At 44.4% G+C, this 25,774-nt stretch overlaps 1 protein-coding gene across 2 annotated transcripts in view; it reads right to left on the bottom strand.

The window, feature by feature from the left end:
- Positions 1–25,774, bottom strand: part of LOC137435391 (nidogen-2) — a 259,920-nt gene that overhangs the window by 189,883 nt on the left and 44,263 nt on the right. For both annotated transcript variants that reach the window (XM_068129147.2, XM_068129155.2), the window contains exons 2-3: positions 20,533–20,847; positions 20,211–20,440 (exon numbers count right to left, since the gene is read on the bottom strand). In XM_068129147.2, coding sequence (XP_067985248.2) covers positions 20,211–20,440; positions 20,533–20,847 — 545 coding nt within the window. The remainder of the gene's footprint in view (positions 1–20,210; positions 20,441–20,532; positions 20,848–25,774) is intronic.

The following is a 25,774-nucleotide window of genomic DNA, read 5'->3' as shown; positions in this document are numbered from 1 at the left end:
CGGAGAGACATTGTAAGAGTGTGAGATTTGTCAGGATTGAAAGACATGTTCCACTTGTTTGACCAGTCTGTGATTTTGTCCAGGTCTGCAGAGAGTGAGGAGGCTGCAGACTGCCGATCTGAGGGATGAGGAATGGAGCGACAGAGAGTAGAGTCGTCAGCAAAGAGATAGAGAGGATTTTCAAGAGAGTCAGAGAGATCATTGATGAAGACCAGAAAAAGCACAGGGCCCAGAACACTACCTTGGGGAACTCCAGCCTGAACAGGAAGAGGAGATGAGAGAAACCCATTCAGGGCCACACGTTGACTACGACCAGAGAGGAAGTCCGCCAGCCATGCGTGGAGATTTCCATGGATACCAAAGGAGGAGAGTTTGGAGAGCAGAGCAGGGTGCCAGACCGTATCGAAGGCACGTGAAATGTCAAGGGAGACAGCTCTAATTTCCTGTTTGGCGTTGAGGACCTCCATCCATTTTTTGAGAAAGCAGAAGCAGCATGTCCAGAGTAGAGTGACCAGGTCTGAAACCAAATTGATGATCAGAGATCAAGCCATTGGAGAAGAGGAAAGATTTAATATCTGAAGCAATGATGGATTCCATGACTTTGCTGATAATTGGGAGAAGGCTGATTGGTCTGTAGTTGCTGGGATCTGTTTTTGCACCTTTTTTGTGCAAAGCGGTGATGTTGGCTGATTTCCAAGCAGATGGCAGATGACCTTGAGCAAAAGAGAGGGTGAAGAGAACAGAAAGAGGGAGTGAAAGAGCAGAAGAACATGATTTTAGGACCCGTGGGCTGATGCCGTCAGGACCAGTTGCAGAATCAGAGTCGAGGGTTGACAGAAACTTTTCCACCTTGTCAGTAGGAAAGGACACAGAGTCCAGGAGCAGCTGGGTACGACTGGGTACGGTGGGTACAGAGAGGTTCTTATCACAGACTTCACTGTTCCAATACTTATGGAGGGCACTGTAAAAGACCTCTGATAGTGCAATTGAAAAAAACCTCATTGACTAGCTATTGTCCAACAAAATGTCACGAACTGGTGTCTTACCGCACTCCAAGAGGTCCAACCGACTTTCCCAAGGCAATGCTGTGCCGATGTAGCCTCAATAGTCCAAAAGACTTTGCAACTGTGATCCAATCTCAGGGATTATTAGAACGATATGGCCCTTGCAATTGTGATAATCAATTTACTTTTTGTCAACTCAAACTCACGCTAGAAGTGCACAGATAAATAAACTGAGCCCGAGCATTTACTAGTAAAAATAATTTAACTACTGCACACAGTGCACAGGTATTTACATTTGCAATTCATATTATTCATCCAAAGTCACAACACATGAAAGTTAACTTCTAGAATATTAAATAGAATAAGTAATCACAAAGAGACCTTAGCTTTACTCTTGTCTCGACACACAGATATATTGACATTTAAAAAAAAACATAGTTGGGCAAATGCACAACAAAGAATGGTGTTGGGAGCTCCTTTAAGTTATTACTCTCAATAATATCAAGCTGGAAATTTTATAGGATCAATGAAAATTGCCTTGAATGGCAAAAGGGTACAGCTTATGGTTCCTCTGGTTAAATTGAGCAAAGTGTTCATTCTTGACAGCTTGACCTTGGCACACAGGATCCTGACCTGCTATCTACCAAGAAACAGGAGCTGTACATGCGCCAAACATAGCACAGCCTTGTCCAGACGACTGTTGCAGGTGTACCCACTCTCATTGCTGGTTTTTGGTGGCTGGACACCAATGTCTCCATCTCAAGTCCAAGTGTACTTGGGTATAGCTTTGTCGCAAGTGTCCACCGCCTTTTCCTCAGCTCCAGTGCTTTCCAACCTTACTCTTCACATCATTGTATTGTGTTCGACAGCAAATTGGCTGACCCACAGTCAAACCCATGGGCACCAGCCAATCTGAAGGCACAACTTGGTCACACAGGCATGGTTTCTCTCTTTTCTGTACCTAGAACCTACCAGGCCATTACGTCATTATTCTCCTCGCCTCTGATGAGAGGAAAAGAGAGCTACCAGCGCATTTGCTTTCATCGGCCTATTGTCATGATGGCAGATGGCCTAGAGAACTAAGGCGTCTCCTTTGATTACATAACTCGAGCAAATCAGGCTCTTAATGATTTTTGATTAAAACTTCTCAAGAAACTGTTTACACAGCTGGCTGAAAACAATAAATGGCATTTCTTGCATTTCAAATCTAATTACGTTCCAGTTACTGCTCTCTGAAAAAACCCCCCAATACAATCCAGAAAAAGACCAACAAGGAAGATACAAAGTTTACTCTAAGCTCATTCAGCAAACACATGAATTACATTATATCAATATGTATCGAGCAGTTACTGTATAGCTCTACACTGCTGCAAAACTTATGTTTCTATATGTTAAATATATCAAAGGAGACATAATATCTCAACCACATAGCGCATAACAATTAAACATTGGCAGGTCAACTGGAAACAATGAGTGCAAAATCTACGAAAGATGCTTAGCGAACGCCTTGCTCACATATGCCTAACTCTTAAATGGCGACAAAAACATCTCTTAACCCTAAAACGGTGACAAAAAAACATTGTTCTACATGCAGAGCTAATCGCTCGTCTAGATACCTATTTCCGAAGGGAGCGAAACAGCCGATTAGTTGTGAGCGTCTAAGTTGTGATTCAATGGATATATTTTGTTTATCATGCAATATCAAAATTATCTAACCAGTTCACCTCAATGACTCCGCATTGGCCTCACGTATGTCAATTTATAGTTTATGCGTTCCAACAATGGCAACATGTCAGAAAATAAAAGAGGTGACAATTTTTCATTGGAGCAACAAATGAGTTTAATTGAAGTAATCAAGGTGCACCAATAAACAAGGTGCACTCCCCCCCCCACCCCCAAGACCACCGGCACCAAACACCAAACACCCATATATACTAATTGGGGTCATACTGATCCGATGTAGCAAGTCTGGAAGTAATCGGCCAATAACTGTAGGAGTGGCATGACAAACAAGCAAACAAACAAACAACACAAACAACACACACAACACACACAACACACACAACACACACAACACCATGAATTATAGTAAATGTAAGGATGCGATGCATGCGTCAAAGCCTTAAAAGCACTCTTAAACATGTCCTTGCCGAAGTGTAGAAGTTTCTTTGTTGGACAGTCCAAAATTTGGACTGATTCAATCACGCCGCAGAAACTGACTTAAAGATTGTCTGGTATGTGCCAGGCAGCCTGCACAATGCACTGCATTTTTTTTCAAATATCTGAAGTACCGTAAAATGGGGGTGAATAGGGACAGCAAGGTGAATAGGGACACAAACTGAAAAAAAGTTCGGAAACTTTTTTCGCTGAAAATTGATAACCATACTGATTTGTTGATATTTGGGTTGAAAGTGTTCTCTTGTTTTTTTTAAAAGCAACTTATAGTCCCTATTAACCCCATATATGGGTTAAATAGGAATAAATAGGATTTTTATGGCTGTCCCTATTCACCCCGTTTTATGGGTGAATATGGACAGTCACTAATACAAAAAAATAATAATCAAGAAATAGGGACAGTTTGGAGAAACTTTTTATCCCATATTTTTTTTCATTGGCACCGTGGATTATATTATTATTATGGGTGCATATTATGTGCATCCATCTGAGCTATCAATTTAGCAATAAGTTGGAAACTCAGGATTGTTTCTTGATTATTATTTTTTTTGTCTTAGTGACTGTCCCTCTTCACCGTAAAACGGGGTTAATAGGGACAGCCATAAAAAATCTTATTTATTCCTATTTAACCCATATATGGGGTTAATAGGGACTCTTAAGTTGCTTTTTTTTTAAAACAAGAGAACACTTTTAACCCAAATATCAACAAATCAGTATGGTTATCAATTTTCAGCGAAAAAAGTTTCCGAACTTTTTTTCAGTTTGTGTCCCGAGTCACCTTGCTGTCCCTATTCACCCCATTTTACGGTACCGTAATCACTTTATTTTTAGCTGCGAAATATGATCCACCAAATATTAGAGAATATAAAATAAAAATCACAATATTATACACCTCCTAATTTTAACATTCAAATTGAAAACCTAGAGTTCATTGCCAAAAATTTTATTTTTTACAAATGATCAAGGATGGTGCTACTCTTTTCCATGTGGCAGACACCATTCTGACCACACAGGAGGGGAAATTATGTGAGAAGGAGAACATTAGGACTGCTCTCAGTAAGTGTGGTTACCCTGGTTGGTTCTTTTTGAAAGCGGGAAGGAGCAAGAACGTCACACCCGGTGACAACAACAGGACACGGATCAAGAAAACATGGCACGAATGACCATTCCGTATGTGGCTGGGCTATATGAGAAAGTGAGAAGATCCTTCTCCAAGTCTGGCATTGTTACATCATATAAACCACACAGAATTTTGCGCAGCCAGTTAGTTCATGTTAAGGACAAGATCTGAAAGGATCCGCCACAAGTCAGTGCGAGATCACTGTGTTTGTAATCGCTTCTGTGCTTTTCTTTTGTCCGCTTGCATTTTGATATGGTTCCCCGTTTACCATTTGAGCTTTTGTCATCAAAAGTTCAGCAAAATCATATTATGGGAATATAGAGAACACTGGTTAATACATTTTACAGTTTATTCTTTTTTAGTTGTTTTCCTCAAACTTTAGTTTGAGGACAAAGCGGACGCAGATGGGCTTTGCATTTCGAGATGCTTTCTAGTTTGAACTTGTATCCAGATTGTTCACCCCATGTGCCTCCTTCCCTCCACTACTCCATCATTCTTCCCCTCGCCCATTCTTCCTCCAAGTGTTTGTTTATTGTGTTCCACTGCCCTGCTGTGTCATGTATTTCTCCGCTTTTCACTGTGTTCTCGCTGTTCTGCCCTCTGTTTTGCGTTTAAGCTCTTCCACAAGCCTCAACTTATTCACCCCAATTCCACCTTGTTTGAAATTCCAACTTCTTTCCTGGAAGTCCTGGCAGTGTCCATATGTTTTATACCTCTCCCACCCCCCCCCCCTTCCCATGCCCCCTCCCCCAATGCCCTCTCCCTCTCACAGATCTCTCGATGTCTCCATGTCTCTCGGTCCCTGCTCTCAAAATAATGTTGTGTTTGTGTCCTTCCTCCTCTCTCCCCATCTTGTCTACCGCTCCCGATGTTATATGTTTTATGTGTCGGTTTGTCTTTCTGTGTGATTAATGTTCGCTCTTTCACAAGCCCTCGATCTTGTATACAAAAAAAAAAAAAAAAACTTTGTATTAAAAAAAACAGGAAAATAAATGTCACATATGATGGATTTGCTTCCTCATACTAAACACGTGTCCATGCAGGCTATCTATCAGCAAGTGATCAAATCTAATGAACAACAATGAGCATTATTCAAATGGTTGCCACAGTCTGACGAGTGCCTAAACACAGTAAAGTAGATATTTATTTTAAAAAGTGATATAGGACTGGGGCAAGAGTGCACACAAATCACATGGAGGATGGGAACATGAGGGGAATAGGTGATATCAATGTACATTTACATGAATTGCAAGGGCAGATGTAGACAAGGCACAATCAAAGAAAGTATCTGGAATCTGAGAAAGGCATTCCAGCAGCATGAGCCATGGGTTTGGATGGGAATGCTAAACAGGCCAACACATCGTTTTTGCCATTAGTTATATTGAATAAGGAAAACTATTTTTTATCGATTCCCTCTTCATCAAACTTTGAAAAGCATATTTAAGCATTGATAATTCTTCACAAAGATGATAACGGTACCATCGTGTCGTGTTAGGGTGCAGACCATTTACATGAATGAACATTGTTATGAGCTTGGGAGTTTCATATTACCATTTGAGCTTTTGTCATGAAATTTTCAACAAACAATTATTATGAGAATATGTCCTCTGTTTTGTGTCATGAGGAGGAGTTGGACAGCCATGTTGATGATTTTACATTGAGAGTTGTACATTTATAGAAGTGTAATTCATTAAACTTTTCTGATTGTACATTTGTCATGCGTGAGCAACTGACATTCCAGTCGAGTGAACTTGTGACCTTACTGATACAGGTCAAAAGTTCATGGCCTGGTGCAGAAGTATTTGTTAAGGCAGGAAGAACAACGGAAGTTATTAAATCCATTAAGATCTAATCTGCTTCGAAATGATTAGTGACTGATGGAGGTGGACATTGCACCATTCAAGAGTGGGGAAGGAAGTAACGTACATGGCCCACACCTGGCAGGAGGGTGAATCGCAGGAGAATGTCCGAACAACTTATAAGGTTAAAAAACAGGCAAAGATCCCATGAAAAATGGTTAATGAGGAGTTCCAACTTTTTTTTTTTCTTTTTTTTTCGTATACAGAATCGAGGCTCGTGAAAGAGCTAACATTTATCACACAAACAAATCAAACAGACACACAAAGTATATAAAAAGAGGGAGCGGTAGACAAGATGGGGAGAGAAGGGGAAGCACACAAACACAACATTTGAGAGCAGGGACATCGGGAGATGTGTGGGAGGGAGAGGGCTTGGGGGGAGGAAGCGTGGGAAGGGGGGTATAAAAGTATAAAGTATATAAGGGTGGGATAAAGGGTGGGAGAAGTATAAAGTATAAAGTATAAAGGGTGGGAGAAGTATAAAACACAAGGACACCAAGGACTTCCAAGACAGAAGTTGGTATTTCAAAAAAGTGGATTTGGGGTGAAATTAGTGGGGGTAGAAAAGATCAAGGTTTTGGATGGGGGAAGATAAGAGATGGTGGTGAACAACTGTTTTAAAGACCTGGAGGGTGGAGTGGGATTGAAGAGAGTGAGGGAGTTTGTTCCAGAGGCGGGAGAAAAGAGGCATGAAGGAGTGAAGGTGAGCAGAGAGCCTAGACTTTGGCAGTTTAACCATAAGAGGGTTGCAGGCAGATCTTGTGTGACCTGTAGGAATATTGGGGGGACAGAGCCCAGAGAGAGCTGGGGGGGGGGGGGGCAAGACGGAAGAGGAGTCGGTAGAAGACGGAAAGACCACCAACCTGCCTGCGGTGAGTGAGTGAAAGGCCCTTGGAGTTAGCTTCATCGCGGGAGATTCCAATGATTCTGAACGCTTTGGTTTCATCAGCGTGAAGACGACCTAGGTGTTTGGAGAGGAGACTTTGGAGAACTTTGTAGCGGCAACAGGAATAAAAGGCCATTCCTATAGCATAGAGCAAAAGGGAGGGATGGGAGGGATTTTCACTGTATCTGGACGAATCGGTTGTCTAGCGGTTCCATCATTACCTACCGAGTTTATTGAGTGGCATTCGGCCAGGTTCAGGCAAGATCTGGCATCCCGCCAAAGGCTGGAGTTCAAAAAGTGGTCACTGGCCACTTCTGAGAAACTATCTACTGAGAGCATTTTCTTGATGAGAGCATGCACATGTCTGTGTAGGCCTTGCCTTCAAGTCTACTGTGGACAGAAGCTTGTTTACTATTGATCATTATCTGGATGCAGGCATACTGGTGCTCCAAGCAGGATCATCCTGGCATCACACAGGAACAACCATGACATCCAAACCTCTGTTCTGTTCCCTCTAAGCTCCCACACAGAGTCAGCAGCTGCTGAGTTATTTATGTGGCCAAAGTTGAAAAATAATGCAGCTCGGCTAATGGAATTCTCCTCATGTCCTTATTTGTATGTGTGACTGATCTATATGTGTAGAAAACCTCCACACAGCATTTTACTTATATTTCCGAATCTAAGAATTGAATGGTTATAGTGTGTGCATTGCTGAATGTTCAAGTTTTAATAAAACATCATGTTTCGCAATTACTCATTTGTCTTCCTCTCTCTCAACGTTACTCCACACATCCACCGAACCATTCGCATTTCCACCCTTTCCAGCCTTTGTTGCTGCTCTACGTTCATTACCCATGTCTCGTTCCTATAAATCATAACACTTCTCACACATGCAGCATACACCTGAAATTTTCCAACAACTGTTCTTCTCAAGTATCCTTCCTCTCATGTGCACATCCACAAAGGAAAGGCTCATCACTGCATCGTTATAAACTTTATGATTATAATTGCAAATGTCAAACTGGGCAACCAAGAAAGCCAATAATGTGTGCTTAAAGGGACACTGTATCTATGATACTAAAATGATAGACTGCCCCTGCACTGTGCGCTCGCACAAGAGAGCTTCGACAGCGCATGTGCGTTTGTCCCAAATTTGCTGGGCAAAAAATATTTTAAAATATTAAATACAGCCACTTTCAGCAAGTTGAGGGAATACCGTGACATATGACGCACACGTCATGTTGAACAGATAGATTCTCATGTAAATTCCTCACGGAAGTAAATCTATCACATAAATGTTGCACAACTATTTTCAGCATGATGCTGAAATCATGCAATATGAATGCAACATGATGCTGACTTCATGCGCAAAAATTATGCCTTCACGTCACCTCCATATTAGGATGGCATCCATGACACAGGTATTTGAAGAACAAGATTTATGGTCACAAATCACACTAAAATACACAACTTGGTGTCTGTCTGTCTGACTGCGATATATTCTGTCATTATTTATCGAATCTCAAACAAACTTCACAGGAAGACTAAGGGTCAAACGATAGAAGTTGTAGTGACTTCATTTGTCTCCCCACTCTGTGGGGGATTGTCTGCTTTGGCCAAAATCCGTGTCAAGGTGTATATCTGTGTTAAGATTGCTTTATCGTGGTGTTTCTCCAAAGCCACTTCAAATAACAAAAGTAACGAGAATACCTGGCAAGAGAGCATACTCCACCAGACTGAACAGTTTAAGTTTTGTATCCCATTGATATGCAGGATCTGGATTTAGACCTGAACCAAAATCTAAACAAATTGATATATGTGGGGAAATTACACGCCAGGACAAAGAATCAAACCCAGGCCCTCTGGTGAACTGTACCATTGCTCTGCCATCTGAGCTACCGAGGCGACCGACTGAGCATGCAACTTTCCCACACGTGTGATTGCCACTCTTTCCGCCAGTGCATCAGGGGCACTCGCTGCCAACCATAGGAGCACCAATGGCCTGACCACGAGAGGGTATTCCTCCAATGGGGGGGGGACAAATCCATGTCCGCTATTACAAACACCAGTTGGGACTTTGAAACAAATACTTTAATGAACAGGATTATAAACCTTGCAAAGATCTAATCACTTGTTCTTGTCACCGAACTAACTCATCCACCTAGTTTGGTCAGAACTCCTCCACAACTTTTTGAAATATCATGCTGTATATCATTTTTGGCCCCATCTTCCAATAGCGAACAAACACTTAAAAAATTAAAAGATTATTTGATTAGATCTTCACCAAAAGCAAATCACTTTGTCCTTATCACACATCCAATCTGTCCACAAAGTTTCGTCTGAATCCATACATAAATTTTGAGATATCGTGATATCTATCTATCTATCCATCTATCTATCTATCTATCTATATATATATATATATATATATATATATATATATATATATATATAGATATAATGTATATATATATATATATATACAGTGTATATATATATATATATACAGTGCATTCAGAAAGTATTCAGATCCTTTCACTTTTTAAACATTTTGTCATGTTGCAGCATTATGCTGAATTTTTTTTGTTGTTGTTGTTGTTGTTGTTGTGGTGTTGTATACAAGACCGAAGCTCGTGAAAGAGCGAACATTAATCACACAGAAAGACAAACCGACACATAAAACATATAACATGGGGAGCGGTAGACAAGATGGGGAGAGAGGGGGAAGGACACAAAGACAACATTTGAGAGCAGGGACCGGGAGACATCGAGAGATCTGTGGGAGGGAGAGGGCTTTGGGGGGGGGGAGGCATGGGAAGGGGGGGGTGGGAGAGGTATAACATATGGACACTGCCAGGACTTCCAGGAAAAAAGTTGGAATTTCAGACAAGGTGGATCTGGGGTGAATTAGTGAGGGTCGAAAAGATCAAGGTTTTGGATGGGGGAAGATAAGAGATGGTGGTGAACAGCTGTTTTAAAGACCTAGAGGGAGGAGTGGGATTGAAGGGAGTGTGGGAGTTTGTTCCAGAGGCGGGAGAAAAGAGTAATGAAAGAGTGAAGGTGAGCAGAGAGCCGAGATTTCGGCAGTTTAACCATCAGAGGGTTGCTGGCAGATCTTGTGTGACCTGTAGGAATATTTGGGGGACAAAGCACAGAGAGAGCTGGGGGAGCAAGGCCAGAGATGAGTCGGTAGAAGACAGAAAGACCACCTACCTGCCTGTGGTGAGTGAGTGAAAGGCCCTCGGAGATAGCTTCATCGCGGGAGATTCCAATGATTCTGAACGCTTTGGTTTCAACAGCGTGAAGCCGAGCTAGGTGTGAGGCAGGAGCACCAGCCCATAGGGGAGAACAGTATTCCATTGAGCTGTGGATGAAAGCCTTGCATGTGATGAGGAGCTCAGGTGTGCCTCGGAAGGACTTCACACGACGGAGGATGCCCAGTCGGCGACTGGCTTTGGAGGCCAGATTTGAAATGTGGTTTTCCCAGGAAAGATCATGGCAGATAGTGAGACCCAAAAGCTTGAGTGACAGAACTTCTTGGAGAGGATTATTCAGAAAGTGGATGGGAGGGTTGTCCAGTCGATCTTTTCGAAGAGACATAGCAAGAGTGTGAGATTTGTCAGGATTGAAAGACATGTTCCACTTGTTTGACCAGTCTGTGATTTTGTCCAGGTCTTCAGAGAGTGAGGAGGCTGCAGACTGCCGATCTGAGGGAAGAGGAATGGAGCGGCAGAGAGTGGAGTCATCAGCAAAGAGATAGAGAGGATTTTCAAGAGAGTCAGAGAGATCATTGATAAAGACCAGAAAAAGCACAGGGCCCAGAACACTGCCTTGGGGAACTCCAGCCTGAACAGGAAGGGGAGATGAGAGAAATCCATTCAGGGCCACACGTTGACTACGGCCAGAGAGGAAGTCCGCAAGCCATGCATGGAGATTTCCATGGATACCATAGGAGGAGAGTTTGGTGAGAAGAGCTGGGTGCCAGACCGTATCGAAGGCACGTGATTTGTCAAGGGAGACAGCTCTGATTTCCTGCTTGGCATTGAGGACCTCCATCCATTGTTGAGACAGCAGAAGCAGCATGTCCAGAATAGAATGACCTGGTCTGAATCCAAAATGATGATCGGAGATCAAGCCATTGGAGAAGAGGAAGGATTTGATATCCGAAGCAATGATGGATTCCATGACTTTGCTGATAATTGGGAGCAGGCTGATTGGTCTGTAGTTGCAAGGATCTATTTTTGCAGATTTTGTGTGTAAAGCGGTAACATTTGCTGATTTCCAGGATGCTGGCAGATGACTTTGAGCAAAAGAGAGGGTGAAAAGGTTGTCTACATTCACATTCGACAGTTGTCTAATTGTCTTGTCTTACATTGTCTTGTCTACATTGACATAGAACATGTCTACATTCGACAGTTGTCTACATTCACAGTAGACAACTGCATCTCCTTCCTTTCATTCTTCCAAAGCAAAATTGACAACATCTACAGCAGCTTAACCACCACCGCACATGCTCCCCCTCAAACCACCTGCCCCCTCTTATCCTGCCAACCCCTGTCTCAGTTCTCCCCAATCTCCCCTACTGACCTCTCTGAACTCCTCATAGGAATGAAAACTGCCACCTGCACTCTTGACCCCATCCCCTCCAGCTTTGTCAAGGCCTCCCTTCCTGCTCTCTCTCCACTTATCACTGCAACAATAAACTCCTCCCTGTCTACAGGCATCATCCCACCATCCCTCAAAATTGCTGCTGTTACCCCCATTCTGAAAAAACCTTGACTCAACCCTGACACCCTAAACAACTTCAGACCCATCTCCAACCTACCCTTTCTGTCAAAAGTTTTGGAACGCACTGTAGCCACTCAACTTAAACATCACCTCTCTGCCAATAACCTGTATGAAACATTCCAACCTGGATTCTGCTCCAACCACAGTACTGAAACTGCTCTCCTCAAAATCACCAACGACCTTCTCCTCTCCTCTCCTCTGACGCCGGCAACCTCAACATTCTCATCCTCCTCGACCTCAGCGCCGCCTTTGACACCATCAATCACCTCCTCACCCGACTTGAAACCACCTTTAGCATTACCGGCACTGCCCTCTCTTGGATCAAATCTTACCTCTCCGACAGACGCCAGTTCATCTCCATCAATAACTGCAAATCCCCCACTGCTCCCCTCCCCCAAGGTGTCCCCCAAGGTTCAGTTCTTGGCCCCCTCCTCTTCATCCTGTACCTGTCCCCCCTTGGTCACTTAATCCGCCGTCATGGTCTCCAATTCCACTGCTCCGCCGATGACATCCAGCTTTTCATCTCCACCAAGTCCATCTCCACCACCACCCACTCTATCCTGACAAACTGCGTCACTGAAATAAAATCCTGGCTTCAAATCAACTTCCTCAAACTTAACTATGATAAATCTGAAATAATCATCATTGGCCCAAAAACGCTCACCAAATCCACCCATAACTTTTCCCTCAACATCGACGGTTTCCCAGTATCCACCTCCCCTCACATCCGGAATCTTGGCATCATCTTTGACCAAACCCTCTCCTTCGACAAATACACTAAACAGATCACAAAGACAGCCTTCTTTCACCTGAAAAACATTGCCCGTCTCCGTCCATACCTCTCCTCCACGGCTGCAGAAACCCTCATCCACACCTTCATCACCTCCCATCTGGACTACTGCAACAGCCTCCTCTTTGGTTCACCCTCAATAATCATCAATAAACTCCAATACATTCAGAACTCCGCTGCCCATCTACTCACCCATTCCCGGACCCGTGACCACATCACCCCCGTCCTTTACAAGCGTCACTGGCTTCCCATCCCCCAGAGAATCCAGTACAAAATCCCCCTCTTGACCTACAAAGCCCTCAATAACCTGGCCCCATCCTACCTGACTGACCTCCTCTCCAGACACACTCCCACCAACAACCTCCGCTCTGCTGGTACCAACCTCCTGACCGCCCCCCCCCCCCCCCCCCAAGCGGACCAAATTCAGATCCTGTGGGGACAGGGCCTTCTCCATCGCTGCTCCCACCCTCTGGAACTCACTACCTCACGCCATCAGAGACTCCTCCTCACTCACCACATTCAAAACATCACTCAAGACCCACCTGTTCAACAGTGCATTCAACATTTAACCCACAGCATTTAACCCCTGATTAGCTCTTCTCCTTCTCCTTCCTTTTGCTTTGATTATTTACCTGTTGATTTTTGTCTTTTTGCACTTGTTTTTTTGTACTCCGTCAAAGCGTCTTTGGGCTTCTTGAAAAGCGCTATATAAAATAAATGTATTATTATTATTATTAAAAGAACAGAGAGAGGGTGAGATAGAGCGGCAGAGCAGGATTTTAGGACCCGTGGGCTGATGCCGTCTGGTCCAGTTGCAGAATCAGAGTCGAGGTTTGACAAAAACTCCTCCACCTTGTCAGGAGAGAAGGACACAGAGTCCAGGAGCAGTTGGGTTCGACTGGGTAAGGTGGGAACAGAGAGAGATGGGTTTGGGACACAAGATTTTTGGGCAAACACAGAGTTGAGGCATTCGGCTTTGTCACGTGCGGTGTCAACTGTGTAGCCATTTGAGGTAAGGGAGGGGATGGAGGGGGAACAAACACCAGAAACGGATTTGACCAGACGCCACCAGGATTTGGAGAAAGGAGACAGGTTTGAGAGTTTATTCTTGAGTGTGGAGAGATAGTGCGCTTCCTGGCACTCCTGAGGGTAGACACACACTTGTTCTGAGCTTGGTGGAAGGAACTGAGATTGCCTTCAGTTGGATTAGCCTTCCAAGAGGCAAAGGCAAGTTGTTTCAGGGCAACTGCCTCACCACAAGATTCAGTGTACCATGGATGGGAGGAAGGGTAAGACAACTGAAGATGAGATGGGATAAATCTGTGCATGAGAGAGAGCAGTTTGCCTTGGAAGAATTCCCAGGAAGAATTGATGTCAGAGGCAGTGGAGATGGGAGACCAATCCAGATGATTGATGGCTGCTTGAAGACCGTCCCAGTCGGCCTGAGTGAAATGCCAGACTCGTCGACGCTGAGGAGGCTCTCTGAGAATGTCCAGAGAGATGTCCACTTTAACAAGCACATGATCAGAAGAACCGATTGGAGCAGAAGAAGAGCAGCAGACATTAGCAGGGTAGTTTGTCATAACCAAGTCTAGAAGAGAAGATACTCCATTGGCTGAGATCCGGGTTGGGAAATTGACAGATTGTGTCAATCCCAGTGAGTCACAGAAGTCCTTTGCTGAGGTGCCATGACTGGTGAGAGAGGAACCCACACTCAACCAGCTGGCATGATGACAGTTGAAGTCACCACATATGAGGAAGAGAGAGTTGGGATGAGTGAATAGAAGTTGGTCCATGTTGTCAGACAGTGAAATGTAAATGGAGTCATCACTGTTTGGAGGACGGTAAAGAACACATATGAACAAAAGGTGGGAGCGGAGAGGAAGCCGTAGCCAGGGGTACTCCTGGGGGTGAGGTGGAAATGACGGCAGTGCCAGGAGAGTGAGGAAGAGAGTTTTTGATAAAAATAGCCACCCCACCACCAGGACGAGGCTCAGGTCTATCATACCAGAGGAGGGAGTAACCAGGAAGAGATATTAAGGAATCAGAGACATCTTGAAGGAGGATATGTTTCTGTTAAGCAGATCAAGTCTGGATTGTCAGAAGCAACCTGTATGGAGAGATCAGTCAGGTTTGAGCGAAGGCTCCGGATGTTTGAGGTCCATACCGTTAATGAAGAGAGAGGGGAGCATCCGGTACAGGACAGGGGAGGGGAGGGGTAGGGTAAGATGAAGGATGAGACGGGGAGGTAGGGAGAGCAGTTGATAGTGTGTCAGAGATTACAGAAGAGTTACAAGAAAGGGAAGGATGAGGAGGATGAAAGGTTTGATGGTGGAGGGATGAGGCACAGTGAGGGGTTGTTTGAGGGGGGGCACAGGAAAGTAGAAGGTTGGGGGAGGTGGAGGTATGAGATAGAAGGGAGACGAAGTGGGGAGGCGGCAGCTTTGAGGAGGAGGGGGGAGAAGGGAGAATTGGAGAGGAATGGTATGTGGGGAGATTTGAATGGGAGGGGTTGGGGGGGGGAGTTTAGGAGGGGAGGGGCAAGGGGGGAGTTTAGGAGTGGAGGGGCAAGGGGGGAGTTTAGGAGTGGAGTGGCAAGGGGGGGGATTTGGAAGGGAGGTGCAAGGGGTGAGTTTAGGAGGGGAAGGGCAAGGGGGGAGTTTAGGAATGGAGGGGCAAGGGGGGAGTTTAGGAGTGGAGGGGAAAGGGGGGAGTTTAGGAGTGTAGGGGCAAGGGGGGGGATTTGGAGGGGAGGGGCAAGATGGGAGTTTAGAAAGTGGATGATTAATGAAAGACGAACATTGATAACAAATTGGGTTTATTGTGATTTTCAAGTTAACAATCCGATTAAGAATGATGGAGGAGGGGTGGAATTAATGTGAATTTAGAACATGTAGTGAGGGAGACGTATAAGAGATTGAATTTTTTTTTTTTGAAGTGGAATGAGTTGGAGAGGAAATTGAAAAAAGCATTTTAAATAGGAAGAAAAATAGCGTGTTGTAATATACCACTGAAGAAAACACTGAAGGGGAAAGTTTAAACATATTTAAATAATATTTAAACAGAACCGTGAACAATCTTATATGCACAAAAAACCAACGGGGGGAGGGCCGAGAGGGACAATCACGAGTCACGTGAACAGGGCAAAAGGTGGATGGCAAGGAGATAATGGGGGCGGTGTGAACAGCACACCTGGACAGAAGTACAGGATGAGACAACAGCACACGTGGAGAAAGGAAAATAAATGTTTTTGGGGTTTTTTGGGGGGGGGGGTGGGGATTTAAAACGTTAGACAAAGAGTATTATGTTCGGGGTAGAAGGGAAAAATCTAAGAACCAAGCAAAACAAGAAGTAGGGGACTTAAGTTAACAAACACCGACGGGGGTACAAGGCCGCACACGCGGAGCAGAACACGATTAATTAATTACGAGTTACAGGAAATTCAAACCAAAACTAACTATAAACAAACACTAACGCATAGACGATAAAATAACGAGTTGAAATTTGACAAACACACGAATGAAACCTACACCTTGTTTAAATTCATTTTTTCCCTCATCAATCTGCACTCAATACCCCATAATGTCAAAGAGAAAACAGTATTTTAGAAAGTTTTCCAAATTTATTAAAAAGAAAAAACAGAAATATCACATTGACATAAGTATTCATACCCTTTGCTATGACAATTGAAATTTAGCTCAGGTGCCTCCCATTTCTCTTGATCATCTTTGAGAAGTTTCTATACCTTGATTGGAGTCCACCTGTGATAAATTTAATTGATTGGACATGATTTGGAAAGGCACACACCTGTCTATATACAGTCTCACAGCTGACAATGCATATCAGAGCAAAAACGAAGCAATGAGGTCGAAGGAACTGCCTGCAGAGCTCAGAGACAGGATTGTGTCGAGGCACAGATCTGGGGAAGCCTACAAAAAAATTCTGCTGCATTGAAGGTTCCCAAGAGCACAGTGGCCTCCACAATTCTTAAATGGAAGAAGATTGGAACAACCAGGACTCTTCCTCGAGCTGGCCGCCTGGGAGTGAACTTACTTTTCAAGATGACTTGGAACCAAAAGTTCATTGGAATTTTGTTGAAATTTTGTTAATGTTAATGATTTTGTTAATGTGACCTTTAAAAGAAACAAAAACCACATTTGACATTTCGAAGCAAATAAATTGATCCTTGAAAGTGATGTAAACTGATATCGAACTCAATTCACGGACAGTACTGTGTTAAACTTCTGTACGTTTTCCAGAAGTATCTATCTTTTATTTTGCACATTAGCCAAAAAAAATTTCAACAAAAACAAAAGCTAAATTATGACTGGGATTACAGACAGTAAAATTACAGTTCAGTACTTCGTGTAACCCCCCCGAGCATGCAGGAGAGTACGTACACGTCGAGGCATGCTGTTCATGAGATTTGCCAAGGTTTGGACAGGAATCGCTTGCCATGCAGTGACAATAGTCTGCTGCAATTCACGCACAGAGGTCGGGTGCTGGTCCAAGTTGTCGATTTGACGTGTTAATTCTGCCCACAAGTTCTCTATCGGATTCATATCTGGGTACATGGCAGGCCACTCCATATGCTCGACACCACGGTCAGCAAGAAAGTGTTGGATCATGTAGGCACGATGAGGCCATGCATTGTCATCTTGGAAGACAAAGTTTCCTCGAAAGGCTGCACGAGCAAATGGAAGCAATGTTTCTTCCAGAATGACCCTGTACTTGAACTGGTTCAGGTTTCCATTAAGAACAACCAGGTCAGTTTTGCCCCCTGCATGAAAAGCAGCCCAAACGGTCACCCGATCACCTCCAGCTTGGACTCTTGGCACTATACAATCTTCGTTGTGGGCTTCATGCACTTGTCTGCACACTCTGACGCGGCCATCTTGACGATAGACCAGAAATCTAGACTCGTCACTGAAGGTCACGTGATTCAAGTGTCCTGGCTGCCATTGACGGTGCTCTCTGGCCCACTGCAATCGGCGCTGGCTGTGTTGTCTGGTCAGGCGTCGCTTTCTCAGGGGATGCCTGGCACGATAGCCTGCTTGAGCCAGTCATTGGGTGACTTGCCTTCTGGATACAGGCACATTTGTCAGTTGCTGCCACTTAGCCCGAAGCCGATTAGCTGACTTGGTACGGCCATTGCAGACTAACCGGTGCAGCTGGCGATCATCTCTCTTTGTGGTTCTGCGTGGACGTCCTGGCCTCGGTATTGGAGTAGGGACACCCCTCTGAGCATTTCGTTTCAGGATCTTTGACACCTGACCTTGAGTGATGCCATACTGCTGAGCAATAGCACGCTGTTTCATGCCAGAATTTCGTAAAGCCACCACTCCGTGACAAACAGCATTGTCAAGTTGACGGACCATCTCCAAAGGAAGCGGCAATAACTTTTGTAGATGTGCAGCAGTTGTTTTCCACTAATACAGAACGCAACAACCCTTATATACCCGATTGTGAAGCCAATCGTCAAATGTACCTGTCCTTACATTTTGTCATGCCAACTGTGATATAATCCTGTTATTGTCTTCTTGCTGCGAAAGACAATCAGTGACATGGTTCTTTCAACAAAGACATCACCGAAGGGTAAAATAAATTCACCAGATTGATATACTGAGTTCAGAAAGTAAACCCAAGTCAAGAAAAAATATATATTCCATATTAAATGCCAAGTCTGTATATATATACTGTATATACATGGCATAGAGAAAACAAATATTCCTATGTTGGATCATTTTGTGTTTGTCCTCATTGATGAGGAATACAAAACGATGCCATTGTGCTATATGTTCAAAGCCAGCCAACTGCTAGGAACATCGGAAAATAATTACATCACAACTGCTGAATTACTCCCAAAAACATTTCCATGGATTATGGCCTTCGGAATAACTAAAACATCAGGAATCCTCTCCAACAACATTGAAAATATGAAATCAATTGTGGCAGATGCCATTATACAAATTGAGTGAATATGCAACTGGCATGGCAAAATGCTATACCCTATTATATGGTGTACTACTGTACTGCAACGATGCCATTCCCTGCATTCATTCCACAAAACTCTACCACAAATGCAGTAAACCACAAGGCTAGCCAAAATGAGAACAGTCAAGTGATTATGCTGAATGAGGAAAGCCATACTGCATTAGGCACAGAGGGAGATGGTTGGTAAAATTAGTTGTTGAGTGGAGCTAAAGCAAACTACGCATACAGAGTCTAATTATCCAGAGCAACAGAAAATGACATTATTGCTATCACTATATATACAGCCAAAGGAAATATGAACGTTATGAAGCCAAATTTAACCAAATGCTTTACAGTATTACATTGATATATGTGGGAAAATTACATGGTCAGACCAGGAATCGAACCAGGTCCTCTGGAAAGCCGTACCAGAGCTCTACCATCTGAGCTATCTGGGTGACCCTGACTGACCAAGCAATATTGTCCCACACATGATTGCCACTCTCTTTCCGTCAATGCTTTTGGGGCACTCGCTGCCAACCACAGGAGCACCAACACATATATCAAAAGTAATTTTCCCACATATATCAATTTAATTATTTAATCCTGTTCATTTTTTTTTTTTGTATACAAGATCGAGGCTCATGAAAGAGCTAACTTTAATCACACAGAAAGACAAACCGACACATAAAACATATAACATGGGGAGCGGTAGACAAGATGGGGCGAGAGGGGGAGGAACACAAACACAACATCTGAGAGCAGGGACATCGAGAGATCTGTGGGAGGGAGAGGGCTTTGGGGGGGGAGGCATGGGAAGGGGGGTGGGAGAGGTATAAAACATATGGACACTGCCAGGACTTCCAGGAAAGAAGTTGGAATTTCAAACAAGGTGGATCTGGGGTGAATGAGTGGGGGTAGAAAAGATCAAGGTTTTGGATGGGGAAAGATAAGAGATGGTGGTGAACAGCTGTTTTAAAGACCTGGAGGGAGGAGTGGGATTGAAGGGAGTGTGGGAGTTTGTTCCAGAGGCGGGAGAAAAGAGGAATGAAGGAGTGAAGGTGAGCAGAGAGCCGAGATTTCGGCAGTTTAACCATCAGAGGGTTGCTGGCAGATCTTGTGCGACCTGTAGGAATATTTGGGGGACAAAGCACAGAGAGAGCTGGGGGAGCAAGGCCGGAGAGGAGTCGGTAGAAGACAGAAAGACCACCTACCTCTCTGCGGTGAGTGAGTGAAAGGCCCTCGGAGATAGCTTCATCATGTTCATTAATGTAATATTGCTATACAGTATATTAAGTTGAAGGCAAGGCAAGGTAAACACTAATAAGTTGAATTCATGAATGATATTCAGCCCAATGATGTGTGTCTTATCAAGTTCAGTTTAAGACTCCTACTGACTTAGTAGATAGGGTTGTTCAGGTTATCAGGATTTGCCTTATCTGCTGTTTGGTTTAACACAAGTGTGTGTGTGTGTGTGTGTGTGTGTGTGTGTGTGTGTGTGTGTGTGTGTGTGTGTGTGTGTGTGTGTGTGTGTGTGTGTGTGTGTGTGTGTGTGTGTTTGGCAAGAAGTTGTTGATGAATCATATAACGAGATAGGAAAATGCAGTGGACTTACTCAGTAAGTCGTCGTACAGAAGCCAAGCTTGTGGTGAGTGCATATGAAAGTCCCCGGTTACCATGGTGGATTCCGCTGCAGAAACCTGCACGTGCTGGCAATACAAGGCCTGGCGCAGCCCATCGGCCTTTGGATCGTGAGCCCAGAAACTGCAGGCTTGTGCTGGGATACAAGAAGATGGCAAAAGAGTCGGTGCCATTGGAGGCAAGCACTGCTTGGAAAGTGTTCACCTGTAATGATAAAAAAGTGAAAGTACATCAGAGTCATTGCTGATTGATCGTGGTAGCCATTTATCTTTGACGATTCAAAAAGGCAAGTTCACCTTTCCACGCATAGTGGGCAAATGCCTGCCAGGAGCAGATGCTCTCATATGCTCCCAGGTAACCACAATCACTGAGCGAGGTGTGAAGGCTGCATTCGGGAAGCCTGAAGCCACATGGGCTGCAGTTAGCTCCTTAGCTCCTGGTCCCAGGTCTTCACGAAAGAAAACCCTTCCTTGTCTAGTTTTTGGTGGTCCCTCAGTAGTCAGATCAGCGAGGAAAGGCGAGACCAGCGGAAAGTCCGTAGGGAACCCGTCGTTAATGTAATGACTTTCCGGAGGTAAAGGAGACGGAGATATAACACCATTTGTCCCAATCTGTGTGGAGAGAATGCACATTGTAGAAATTGCAAAAATTGCAGAAACCCTCATCCACGCCTTCATCACTTCCCGTCTGGACTACTGCAATAGCCTCCTTTATGGTTCACCCTCAACAATCACCAATAAACTCCAATACATTCAGAACTCCGCTGCCCGTCTACTCACCCATTCCCGGACCCGTGACCACATCACCCCCGTCCTTTACAAGCTTCACTGGCTCCCCATCTCCCAGAGAATCCAGTACAAAATCCTCCTCTTGACCTACAAAGCCCTCCATAACCTGGCCCCATCCTACCTGGCTGACCTCCTCTCCAGACACACTCCCACCCGCAACCTCCGCTCTGCTGGTACCAACCTCCTGACACCCCCCCCCATCCGGACCAAATTTAGATCCTGGGGGGACAGGGCCTTCTCCATCGCTGCTCCCACCCTCTGGAACTCGCTACCTCACACCATCAGAGACTCCTCCTCACTCACCACATTCAAAACATCACTCAAGACCCACCTGTTCAACACTGCATTCAACATTTAACCCACAGCATCTAACCCCTGACTATCTCCTCTCCTTCTCCCTCCTTTGTGCTTTGAATATTTCCCTATTGATTCTTCTTTTTTTGCAATTGTTTTTATGTTTTGCTATGCATTATGTTTTGCACTCTGTCAAAGCGTCTTTGGGCTTCCTGAAAAGCGCTATATAAAATAAATGCATTATTATTATTATTATTATTGTACTATATTTTTAAAGTAACAGGGCAGACAACTCATCGAACAGAAACATATGATAAATTATGAAGTTTGTTTGCAATGCAATGTCAAAATGCTTATTACAAACACAACATACATGAAAGTAAGCAATGGAGAGTGATGACACAAAACTGAAGCCATGTGTTAATTTTAATGTTGGTTTATTCAGCTAAGTAATGTTAGATATACTAAATCAACATTTTACAGCAGATGTACTATTTACCCTATGCAGTGTAATCATAAGAATACACATAACTCTCAAAATTGCTGAAAAACTCCATGGTTGTTCCATCTTTGGGTTTGTTCGGAATTCAAGTCTAAACTTCAAATGTATTCCCAAATAAAGAATAAAGCCCTGCACAATCAAATTAATGTATTTGTGTTTGCAGAAGTTATTGGATGCCAGACATCTCGTGCAACATCTTAGCTTGAATATCTCAGAGTTAAGCTTGTTTTTCTTTAACTTTTTGGGGATTCTAATCTTGGCGTCGTTACCATGGGATCTGGAAACTTCCATAAAATTTTGAAGTTAAAGAAAAGACAAGCTGAATAGCTTTTGCCATCTTTCTGATTAAGTCTCTTTCCTGGAAGATCCCATTTATTTCTTACAAGTGACATCTTGGCAGTAGAAAATCCTTCCACTCTCCCATAATGATGCACAATGGCACAATATTTTTCTTTCGGGATTCAACTTTCTTACGGATAGCAGCACTGAATCCCTGCAGCAGCTTATCCCCTGGAATATACTAGAACTTGGTATTCTGCAAGGATATACTAGCACAGCATCTGTTGTTGGCTGGACTTTCCTCATGAGGTTAGGGATATGACTTGGCAAATCAAAACAAGAGTGATGCACTCACTACACAAACTACAAAAAGGAAATGTTTGGAACTGATAACAACAGGATCAGAGAGTAAACCTCCAGAGTGAGATAAACCATTGTTTGGTAACCGGAATAGACATTCCATGCCTCCTCCAGGTATTGCTCAACCTCTGAGGGCAACACAGCACCACACACATTGGAAAAGAGAGAAAATGACAAAATGACATTCACAGACATTGTATAATCAGTGATACAGTATAAAACACGACAGGTGTATATGTATGTATGTGTATATATATATATATATATATATATATATATATATATATATATATATATATATACACATATATATATATATATATATTGTTGCGGATTTGAGAATCCTGCACGTTGTAATTGTTGTAAATATCACCCTCTGTAAATTGTAATGATTCTTGTAAATACCTCCATTTGTGTAAAGGTCAAAGGTCGTCCCCTTAGCTAGTCCATGTACAAGCACGTAGAGAACCATAGAACCTCTCTATAGTTATTTCTTATTCTATGTTAGTTTAAGGCTCTGTTTCCCATTAATTGACATTGCATTGCACCAAATGAACTAAGGTAGAATCCCCTTTCAATTGCACTAAAGCCCCTTTCAATTGCCAACTGCAAACTCCATTGAACACGAGGTCATCTCGGAGCAGAAGGTGGGAGGAGTCAGCCAAGCGCCAGGAACAAGGCGTGGCTTTGCCAACGCCTCATCAAGGGGCGGGATCGGTGAGCCCTCGCGACCAATCAAGGCCGAGGTGAGCTCACCAATGGGCGTGTCCAAAAGGCCGGCGGCTTGATCGCCACATGCCTCATAAAAGGAGGTTGGGAGGGACTGCTGGAGGAGTTGAGTGAGGAGGACGCACCGAGCAGTTCGGTTGAGGAGAAGATGAGTTGAGTTGGGTTGACCTCAGTTGAGTTGAGTTTATCAGAAGATTGAAGGTTTGAAGAGAGGAGACGCTGTTTACAACCAGCCCCGGCGCGCGCGCAGCTTTGACGCGCAGTTTCGACCCGCTGTTATGCGGGAACCAGATTGCGGGGGCATCGGTGGCCGTCGACTTCCAGCCCGACATCCCGTGCGGGATCAAGCTCCAGCCAGCGTCCAGCTGAACCTTCCTCCCCTTCCAGCCATTCGTTCCTGCCTTCATTCCCCCATTCGTGTAAGTCTGACTGTCGTCTGTTTGTCTGTGTTGTCTGGGGTATAAGTAAGACTGTAAAAATAAGCTAGAATTGCACTGTCTTCCTCTTCTGTAAATTACTTTCGTTTTCTTTCCTTCTCCCTTGGTTTCTTTGACTTGTACATAATTAGTAATAAATTCCTGTTCTTCCTACCTTCGTCTTCTTCTTCCACATCCGATCGTCTTTGTGATTACCCCCCATTGAATACCTGTGGCACGATTCGGCCAACGTTTAGGATCAGGTTTAGTATTTGCTAATGGCTCGAGCCGCGGGCTGCTAAAAACCGCTCGGCAAAATACCATCTTGCCCGTGGTCTCGAGCGAAGTTGCCCACCTGCCTTGTGCCTTGTGGAGGGATTGCCGGAGGCGTACGGGAATCCCTTGACCAATCGCTTCAGGCAATCCCACCCCACGAGGGAGCGGGGTAGCTTCAGGAGCGGAGACGGTCAGCTTAACAAGACAAGGGGCTAACCACCTCTTGCTAAGGGGGAGAGCCGTACTCCGTTTCCGCAACAATATATATATATATATATATATAAATATATATATATATTTATATATATATATATATATATATATATAAATATATATATACATACTAGCAAAAGAACCTGGCATTGCCGGGTAACAATGAGTCGCTTCCTGATGGGAATATGGATGAGGGGAGGGAAGGGAGGAGGGGGGGGGAAGGGAAGAGCAGGGAGGAGGAGGGGAAGGGAAGGGGAGGGTGAGGACAGAGAGGGAAGGGGGAGGGGGAGGGGAGGTTGGAAGTAAAGGGGGGGGAGGAAAGGGGAAGGGTTAAGGGGTAGGGAAAGGGGGAGGCTGGGGTGGGAGGAGAGGGAGGGAAATTGAGGAGGGGAAGGGGTGAGGGTAGGGAAGGAGGGAAAGGGTGAGGGGTTGGGGGAAAAGGGGGAGGAGAGGTGGGAAAGGGGAGGAGAAGGGGAAGGAAGGGAGGGAAACAATGAAAGAAGGGAAGGGAGGGGAAGGGAAAGGGAGTGGAGTAGGAGGGGGAGAGAGAGGAGGGAGGGTGGAGGTGAGAGAGAGAAATTAGGGAGGAGAGAAGAAGGGAGGCTGGAGGGGGAATGAGGAGGAGAGGAGAGGGGTGAGGAGGGGTGGTGGAGAGAGTAGAGGGAGGAGCAGGGAGGATAGAGATAAGGGAAGGAGGGTGAAGCGAGGAAGCGAGGGGGTAGGGGGGGAGAGAGAGGAGGAGAGTGACTATAAGCGCACAAAAATGTTAGTCAATGAAAAAATGGGTACATGAAAACAGAAAGGCAGCTCTGCCTACTGTAATGCCATGGCTTACAAAAGCAGCTTGAATAGTGTTCACCAAGTGGTGGTTCACCTCGTTGAGCATATTCAAAAATGGTGTTATTGTTGGAACCCATCTGTGGATCGGTCCCATCGGCCGATGGGTCTGACCCGTTTGGCGACCCATCTGTGGATGCACGAGAAATGACAATGCAGACCCATCGGCCGATGGGTCTGCGCCATCTGCGGATGTGTTGTTCACCTTGAAGGAATGTGTTGACAGAATGGTGCTCTTCAATCAGGTACACAGTCATTGGAATTACATGTGGTAGGAATTTAACAGAGATGATTTTTAAATGTTTTATTATCTATTTCTACCCATCTATTTATACATTTTGTCAATACATTTTGTAATTAACAGATACATGGCAGTTTTAGTAAAGCTTTACATAACATACTCAACATTCATACAAAACATTAGGTGTTCTTCTGATAATGGCGGAGGGGAATGGTGGCAGGGTAGAGAGTGGCAGGTGCTGATGATTAGGGTTAGGGTTAGGGTTAGGGTTAGGGTTAGGGTTAGGGTTGTTAGGGTTAGGGTTAGGGTTAGGGTTGTTAGGGTTAGGGTTGTTAGGGTTAGGGTTAGGGTTAGGGTTAGTTGTTAGGGTTAGGGTTGTTAGGGTTAGGGTTAGGGTTAGGTTAGGGTTAGGGTTAGGGTTAGGGTTAGGTTAACTCATCCACCATTGATGCATACACATTCCTTCAAGGTGAACAACACATCCGCAGATGGCGCAGACCCATCGGCCGATGAGTCTGCATTGTCATTTCTCGTGCATCCACAGATGGGTCGCCAAACGGGTCAGACCCATCGGCCAATGGGACCGATCCACAGATGGGTTCC

Source organism: Myxine glutinosa, chromosome 1 (genome assembly GCF_964187855.1).
Source record: "Myxine glutinosa chromosome 1, kmMyxGlut1.1, whole genome shotgun sequence".
In the NCBI taxonomy this organism is placed as follows: Eukaryota; Metazoa; Chordata; class Myxini; order Myxiniformes; family Myxinidae; genus Myxine; species Myxine glutinosa.
The sequence above is the reverse complement of the archived record's forward strand: the minus strand, read 5'-3'. Positions and strand labels throughout refer to the sequence as shown.